This window comes from Octopus bimaculoides, chromosome 6 (assembly GCF_001194135.2).
Source record: "Octopus bimaculoides isolate UCB-OBI-ISO-001 chromosome 6, ASM119413v2, whole genome shotgun sequence".
NCBI lineage: Eukaryota > Metazoa > Mollusca > Cephalopoda > Octopoda > Octopodidae > Octopus > Octopus bimaculoides.
Window position 1 is genome coordinate 6,558,033 of NC_068986.1, and position 9,333 is coordinate 6,567,365.

At 36.8% G+C, this 9,333-nt stretch overlaps 1 protein-coding gene across 1 annotated transcript in view; it reads right to left on the reverse strand.

Annotated features, from left to right (window-relative positions):
• LOC106867448 (uncharacterized) overlaps positions 1-9,333 on the reverse strand; it is an 89,881-nt gene that overhangs the window by 5,509 nt on the left and 75,039 nt on the right. The window contains exons 21-24 of the mRNA XM_014912326.2: positions 8,431-8,577; positions 5,026-5,217; positions 2,532-2,630; positions 298-469 (exon numbers count right to left, since the gene is read on the reverse strand). Of these exons, the coding sequence (XP_014767812.1) occupies positions 298-469; positions 2,532-2,630; positions 5,026-5,217; positions 8,431-8,577 (610 nt within the window). The remainder of the gene's footprint in view (positions 1-297; positions 470-2,531; positions 2,631-5,025; positions 5,218-8,430; positions 8,578-9,333) is intronic.

The following is a 9,333-nucleotide window of genomic DNA, read 5'->3' on the forward strand; positions in this document are numbered from 1 at the left end:
ACACTCTCTGAGTGGTTGGCGTTAGGAAGGGCATCCAGCTGTAGAAACTCTGCCAAATTAGATTGGAGCCTGGTGTTGCCATCCAGTTTCACCAGTCCTCAGTCAAATCGTCCAACCCATGCTAGCATGGAAAGCGGACGTTAAACGATGATGATGATGATGATATATATATATATATATATATATATATATTATATATATGAGCTTTTATTCTCTTTTCTTACAAGCCTGTTTGTCTTTGCTTTTCTTTCCCTTGTTTCATCTTATATCGATCTCAGTGAAAGTATAGTAACTTACCTTGAACCTCAGCAGGGTCAGTTGTTCGCCGAAAGTTTACCCAAAACATTACCAATTCTTTAAATATATGAGCCTGAGCTTCATCAAATATGTTGCAACTTGTTTGTTTCTCACTTAGAAAATTGTGAGCTGCCAGTACTGTTCTTTGGTACATGTCATTAGGAATATCAATCTAGCAATGAAATAAATAGACTATTTAATTACCTATTAATAATTGTTTTTAATTTTGGCATGAGGCCAGCAATTTCAAGGGAGTGGATTAGTTGATTACACTAACCCCAATGCACAGCTGGTATTTATTTTATTAACCTTGAAAAAAATGAAAGGCAAAATCAATCTTGGTAGAATTTGAACTCAGAGCATCAAAAGCCAAAAGAAATGCCACTTAGCATTTTGTTCCATGCAGTAATGATTCTGCCAGCTTACCATCTTAATTAACTATTAATGATCCTTCCTATGATAAGCACAATTTTTAAAATTTCAGGAGAGGTCAGATAGTTGACTATATTGACAACAGTGCTCAAATAATATTTATTTCATGCACTCCAAAAGGATGAAAGGTAATGTTGACCTCAGTGGAATTTGAAATCAGAACATGAAGCTGCATGAACTGCAACTAAGCATTTTGTCCAATGTGCTAATGATTCTGCCAGCCTGCCACTTTTAATTACCGATTGATAATACATTTGTTTAGCTATTCTCAAAATACCCCTACAGACAAGAGCAAAGAGAATCTTTGTGAGATTCTAAAGGGTTACTAACATTTGTTCTATAATCATATAAGGAGAACATTTTTTCAAGCAAGTTATGTTATAGAAAAGGTCTTCCAAGAACATCAAATAAATACTTTATACCTAAGCAATTTATCTCTCAATAACTTTCAGATAAATTTACTTCTTTTCTATAAGAAAGTAAAGCACAGTTAGTTGTTCTTTCATAAGTGTAGCTTGGTAACATGTACCATGCTTTCACTTATTGCTTCAGGTACTATTTCAGTTATGAGCTGACATGCACTCCCTCTAAGCCCTTCCACCTTTGACTCAGCAGAACATTCCAGCTGTGACAGTAGAAGAAAAGAGAGTTGCACCAGCTCCTGGCTGGTATTCATTTCAGCTGAGTGGACTGAACTGCATGAAATGAAGTAATGAAGTGCCTTGCTCAAGAACACAACATGCTGTCTAGTCCAGGAAATTGAAACCCTGACTCATGAGCCAAACATCCTAACCACTTGGCCACACACTGTGCTTGTGAGAAATTAATTTGATATTGAGATGTATGGGTCAATACAGATTGAAATGTAAAGGTCAATTCAGTAATTATTGAATATTTCTTAAATTTTGTTTGAGCTAAGCTAATTCCTTTTTTCCCCCCTTTTTTTGTGACCAGATTATGCATTTCCTTTTATCTATAGATTCCAAGAAGACAGGCTATATTTATAGCATGTAGATGTTCTGCTTGAATGGTATTTTACTTCCAAGAAAAGCTATGTGTGTGTGTACAACATAGAACTATCCCAAGGTGGAACAAGAAGTAGATTAAATCAATATTAATCTTTTTCATTAAAAAGGTGTTTTGTTGTTGCCATCCGGTTTCACCAGTCCTCAGTCAAGTCGTCCAACCCATGCTAGCATGGAAAGCGGACGTTAAACGATGATGATGATGATGATGATGATATGTAGATCATGGCAGGATTTGAACTCAGAATGCAGAGAGCTGGAAAAAATGGTGTTTGGCATTTTGTCCAATGATTCTGTTGCTATTTTATTTCATATATTCTGAATGGACCTGGAAAGTTAACTTTCGTGTGATTTGAAACCAGGACATAAGGAAGTAGAATAAATATTGCAGAGTATTTTATCAAATTCTTTCTTCATTCTACCAATTTGGTATTTATGACTTTTTTTACCATATTTCTGAACAAACACTTTATCTGTATGCTTCAATTAATTCTGAAACTAACCAAGAATTTGGAGAAATTTAGTAAAATAAGTCACTTGTTCATTATAAAGCCAATGTTTGGGATGTTAATCTAAAATTATGTAAATAGTTCTTACAAAAAATTTTGATAGAAAATTTAAATTTAGATATTTAAACACTTTAGAATAAGACATTTTGTATCACAGAACTTGGGTGGTTGCAGGTGGGTTGGTAACAAAAGAGAGAAAGAGAGAGAGAGAGTCTTTGAGTTTTTAGATTTTTTTAAAAAATATAATAAGGATCTTTGTTTAACTCACACAAACAGTTGGTGGTGTTTTAGATTCTAGATAGAATTCCAGTATGTTCAGCGTCTTCTTTCTCAGTAGCCTCTCATTATTTGCATATTTGTATGCTTCCTTTATTAAATATAATAAAAACAGAAAAAGAAGAAAGAAATCTCATAGAAAACAGTTTAAATTTTAAATGTATATTTGTAAGGAAAGATGTGGCTGTGTGGTAAGAAGTTTGCTTCCCAACCACATGGTCCCTGGTTCAGTCCCACTGAGTGGAAGCATAGGTAAGTATCTTCTATTATAGCCTGAGGCTGACCAAAGCCTTGTGAGTGGAATTGGTATATGAAAACTGAAAGAAACCCATCCTATACAAATGTGTGTGTGTGTGTGCTGTGTGTTGTATGTGTATACATACATATCATCATCATCATCGTCACCATTTAACATCCATCTTCCATGCATGCATGGGTAGGATGGTTGACAGGAGCTGGCCAGGTAGAAAAGCTACCCTCGGCTACTGTGTCTGTTTTGGCATGGATTTTACAGCTGGATCCCCTTCCTAACACCAACCACTCAGTAGAGTGGACACAGTGCTTTTTACATGGCACTAGCACAGGTGAGATTAGTTTTGGCATGGTTTTTACAGCTGGATGCTTTTAATGTGGCACCAACACTGGCAGTGTAAGCAAGTAACTTGCAAGACAAGGAATTATGAGAGGGGCAGGTTCATTTGAGGAGGGGAACTTGTGTCAGAGGGTGAAAGGTTACAGTATGACAAAGAGACATGTGTGTGTGTTACTGTCTCTTTGCTTTGACTTCATGTCCCAACAGTCCTTCACTTCCTATCTTCTGCAAAAACATGTCTGGTCATGGGGAAATATTACCCTACCTAGAAATAGGTGAGGGTTGGTGAAATGAAGGGCATCCACCCGTAGAAAATCTGCTTCAACAAATTCGAACCACCCCATGCAAGCATGGAAAAGTGGATGTTAAACAATTGTGATGGTGTTTGTAAGTATGTATGTATGTAGGTGGATAGGTAGGTATTACAAGAGTGAATATAGATGGAAGGTGTGACTGAAGGGGAACATGAAAGGGGGATAAGTGGATGATGACAAGGGAGTGTTTTTAACTTGATACAGAACTAATATTACAAGGAACATTGTTGGAAAAGTACTTGTTTTCTTCTTGTTCCTTGTCAGCATATATTGATTAAAGATATACAGATATATAAATGAACTCATTAAAGTTTCAGATAGATTGAATTGTAGTTATCATTCCAGTTCTCTGTACTTTGAGTTAAAATCCTGTTGAAGCCAACTTTACCTTGCATCTTTTTGGGGGCCGACAAATAAAACCTCAGTCAGGGAGATTCTTCTCATTCTCTCTCTTTCTTTTTCTTTCTGTTCTGACTATCTTTCTAGAAGAAATTAACAGTTGTCACACACAGAGTGGGATGGGCTTTGCCAGTGCTAAAACTATACCTAAGACAAGCCATATATCATGAGGGCACCCTTAATACTGAAGCAAGGAGTTCAGGCCTCAACGAAAGCCAAGACAAGTAGAATAAAATAAATCGGTTTCAATAATAAAGATCCAGTTGTTTGACCAAATGAACTACCTGTTCATTGAATTAGCAGTAAGTGGCTGAGTATTCCACGGATATACCTTGAATGAAATTCTCTGCTTATTTAGTATGACAGGGCAACAAGGCTGGACCTCTGAATTACAAATACAGTGCATGCAACTGGCTTCAGCACAGTTTTCGTCTATGCAATTTCACTCACAATGAATGGGTCAATTTGGGGCTGTAAAAAAATATTTACCCATGAAGCCATGCAGTGAGATTGAACCTGGGGACACTCGGGTGGTGAAGTGATTTTTTTAATCATCTAATTACACTGAATCCACATATGTATGTATGTATGTATGTATGTATGTACGTATGCATGCATGTATGTATGTGTGCATATGAGTATGTATGTATGTGTGTGTGTGTGTATGTATAAGTGTGTGTGTATGTATGTACGTATGTATGTATAAACGTACATATGTGGATGCAGTGCAATCTGCTTTTTCCATGACACTACTATATATGTACGATATATGCATACATGCATATATAGTACATATATGGTAGTGTCATGAAAAATGCAGACATTGGAGCTCACTGGATCTTGACAAACTGTTCAATCCATTTTAGTGTGGAAGGTAGACATTGAATGATTCTGATGATGATGATGATGATATATGCAATGGTCTTTCACATAATTTGCTGCTATTAAATTCCACTCATATGATAAAGGTCATTTTGAGGTTAAGGGAATGAGATTGCCATACTGTGAGTTGAACCAACAACCATGTGGTTGTCTTAAACCACAACAACCATGACCTACACCCATATTTCTTAACCTCTCAACGGTATAAGAACAGAATAACTGCATGGAATACGATGAGCTGTGGAAAGAAATGATAAAATTTTAGAAACTACTTTAGTTACAAAAGAGATTCTCCTTACCTTTAACCGTAGAACATCGATGTAAAAAAACAGATCTTTGTCAACATAAGGCAAAATATCTTCATCCACATGTTTGGTGAGATAGATATGGAAGTAGATCAGTTGAACACTCATCTGACCAATAGAACATTGCTGAAGAGCAGTCAGTAATTCTTCTTGCTCTTCTTTGTTTGGTATAACATATGCAATGGACTAGAACAATAGAGATTTTGATATTTATGAGCAATGGACTGGAACAAAAAGAATTTTAATGTCTATGATGGGTAATAGAGCAGAACATTAAGGAGCTGGGTATTTATGAGCAATGGACCGGAATGAAAATAATTTTAATAATTATGAGCAATTGAGTGGAACTGCCAAAGTGCTTAGGACTTGTAACACTCTCGGTCCAGTAACAGATGAAGGTTATGATGTATCAGGTGATCTTAGCCCATATTTCAGCTATTCATTGGTCTGGGGCATTTGTGTGGTGGCATGATCAAATGGAAAATTCCATGCTGTTTTATGCCTAACTGTGGTTGTAAATTGAAATGTATGGAATGATAAGAGTGAAAGAGAGTAATTGATGTCAATATAGTGTGATAGAGTACAGAGCAGTTTGTGTGTGTATGTGTGTGTGTGTGTGTGTGTGTATGCATGTGTATATGTGTGCATGAATGTATGCATATGTATGTGTGTGTGTGTACATGAGAGAGAGTGAGAGAAAGAGAGAGAATGAGTGAGGGATACCAATAAAGATGGAGAGAGAGAGAGAGAGATAGAGTGGATGTAGGGAGACAGTGATAGTATAGAAGATAAGTCATAGACGAGAAGATAACAAGTGGGAGGGGCAGTAGATAGAGACTTATAGGGAGAGACCCAAATGTAGATATTATACATCCCTACATCCAACACCCTTTATTACCGCCACCGCCACTGTTGCCGCCGCCGCTGCCCCCACCACCACCACCACCATCACCACTTTCACCATCATGATCACCTCCACCCTCAACACAATAATGACAACAATGATGCCAACTGTGATGATGATGATGATGATAATGATGACAATGACAATCACCCCTACTACCAGTACCACTACCACCACCACAACCACCACCACGCTATGCTTGCATGGTTTTGATGGGTCTCCTCCTGCACAGTATTTCATCACTCAGTGTAGACCCTTTGACATTTCCTTCATGAGAACCAGCCTCTTTGAGAAGTTATATGTGATAAGATGCTGTACAGTAGTACATCAACCCTTTAAAAGAAATCACAAGTAATATTATTTATTTGGAATCTGATTCCATTCAGTACATGGACCAATTAATAGTAATATTATATAACTTATCCATTAACTAATGATTATTATATTAATTGCCTCTGCCATGTTTGTTAGCATGGTTGATAAACAGAGCTGGAAACCACAATATTTACATATACAAAAAAAATCTGATTTCTGTTTGCATTACAAAAATATATTAACTTTTCTGGGAACTCACCATTCAGGAAACACTGAAAGCTAGAAGAAACAATGGATATCTTACAGGGTTTGTGAATATTCCTTTCTATTATAGGCACAAGGCCTGGATTTTGTAGGGAGGGGACAGTCAATCACATCAACCCCAGTGTTTCACTGGTGCTTATTTATCGACCCCGAAAGGATGAATAGCAAAGTCGACCTTGGTGGAATTTGAACTCAGAACGTAGCAGCAGATGAAATAGCGCTAAGCATTTCGCTTAGCATGCTAATGATTCTGCTAATGATTCTGCTAATGATTCTGCTAATGATTCTGCCAGCTTGCCATCTTAGAGTTTATGAATAATGCTAATTATTAGCACACACTATGTATGCATGTGTATTTGTATATGTGTATGTGTGTCTTTTCTCTTTTACTCGTTTTAGTCTTTGAATGAATTATCCCCAGTACTTACTTTAATATGGTGCTTATTCAGTTGGTCTCTATTTCTGTTGTAAACCAATCAACACTGGTTGTCAAGCAGTGATGGTGGGAGCAAACATTAAAATACACACACACACGTATGTATGTGTGTGTGGGGGGTTGTATGGATGAGAACAGCTGTGTAAATGAGTGCTGATCTCTAATTGTGGAAGGAATCTGTGGAAGAGGTAGATTCAGGAAGACATGGGATGAGGTGGTGAAGCATGATCCTCAAATGTTGGGCCTCACAGAGGTGATGACTAGTGACCTTCTGCAATTTGCTCATCAAGCCAAGTGAAGTTGTAGTCATGGTCATTGCCAGTGTCATGTGAATGGCAACCATGTGGCTGTTGCTGGTAACATGCTCTTTGAATGTTGGGCCTCGTGAAGGCAATGACAAGTGACCAAGACCTTTCACAGTATGCTGTGCTTGAGAAGACTCATCAAGCCAAGAGAAACCATAGTCATGGCCATTGCAACCCATGAAATCGTAGTTGTGGCTGTTGCCAGAGTCATGTAAATGGAACCTGTGCTGGTGGCACATAAAAAGCACCCACTACACTTTTGGAGTGGTTAGTGTTAGGAAGGGCATCCAGCCATAGAAACCATGCTAAATCAGATTGGAACCTGGTACAGCTCTCCAGCTTACCAGTTCTTGTCAAACCATTTAACCCATGCCAACATGGAAAGCAGACATTAAATAAACAAGGCTTTGGTCTGCTTGGGGCTATAGTAGACATTTGTCCAAGGTGCTGTGCAATGGGACTGAACCCAAAACCATGTGGTTGTGAAGTGAGTTCATAACAACACAGCCATGCCTATACCTATATTGAATTCTACTCACAATTTGCATATTGCATAATACTAATGACTTTTCAGATGTCTGTCATCCTTATTTAATGAATTATTGAATCACAACAAAATTCAAGAGAGAAATATTGATTTCTTATACAAGATTAAAGTTTCAGATTTAACGAGAAAAATTAATGAGACTGTGCAACATTCACAAAGTTCTTAAGGTGAATAGCAATGTAGATGAATGGATATAATGGGAGGATGTATAAAAGAGAAATCAATTAATCAAAACCTATGATCTATATAACAAAAGACACAACTTCCTTTCTCCATATTTACCTCCTCTCAAAGGTGGTGAGCTGGTAGAATTGTAGCGAGCTGGACAAAATGCTTAGTGGTATTTCTCCTGACTTTAAGTTCTGTATTTAAATGCCACTGAGGTTGACTTATTTTGAATTGTTTCAGGGTGGATAAGATAAGTACCAGTTGTGCACTGAGGTTGACACAGTTGACTTACCCACTCCCTGAAAATTGCTGGCATTGTGCCAAATTTAGAAAGCGTATTTCCCTTCCATCATCTTCCTCTTTGTTCATTCATTGATGTTACTCATCTGCCCTTTTGTGATTTACAGTTACTGTTAAGAGAAATATAGTTAGTCATTGAGAGAAAGCAGTGCTGTTGTACCTTTATTTTCTTTCGTTGTACAGTTGTCTTTCTGGTCATTTGGCTAGTAAATGTCTCTCTTTCTTTCTTTGTCAATAAAGCAATAATGTCTGTTCTGTTCAGTTGCGAAAGTTCTATCTCACCAATACCACATTCATCACACCGAACCTGACAATGATAATGAAAGAATAACAAATTTCACTGAAAGCAACAAAATATTAGTGGTTAGCTGACGTTCTTCTTTGGATGAACAAGCAAGGGTGACAACTCTATACATTTCAAATTTATGAGGCTTCTTCAGCTGAAGTACAACTTTTGTTATCGTATCTCAACCTTGGACTAATTAACTTACAGTATAGAACCTGCAAAGATATTATAAGTTGTACAATTTTCTTGTAATCTGTTTTTATTTTATTTTATTTTTCACTATTATATTTCCAGAATCTGTTCAATCATTTAAAATTCTTTCTGTTGAAGTACTTTTTAAATGGGTCGCTTCACATTATACAAAGAACACTTTTATTCTGCAAATTTCCTTTTATATACAAGAAATTTTTCAACTATTATCCTCTTAAATTTGAAGTGAAAATGGGGCATATTTTCTAAAACTAAAGTTTTACATAAGTTTTTACCTAATTGTAGCATACCAGTTCTGATGTTCCAAGATCCTAAAATAAAATGTTTACAAGTTGTTTATAAACTTGGTGTTTTATTGTTCACTTTTCCATGCCAAATGGGTCAGATGGAATTCATTAAAGTAGATTTTCTATAGTCAGAAGCCTTTCCTGTTGCAAACCCTCACTTGTTTCTAAGCAAGGTAATATTTTCCCATGAGTAGACATGCTTTTATGAAAGACTGGAAATGGATACAGCTTAAATGAGGGTGACGCTTGTTTATAGTTATCCTCAGATGTCAAGATATAT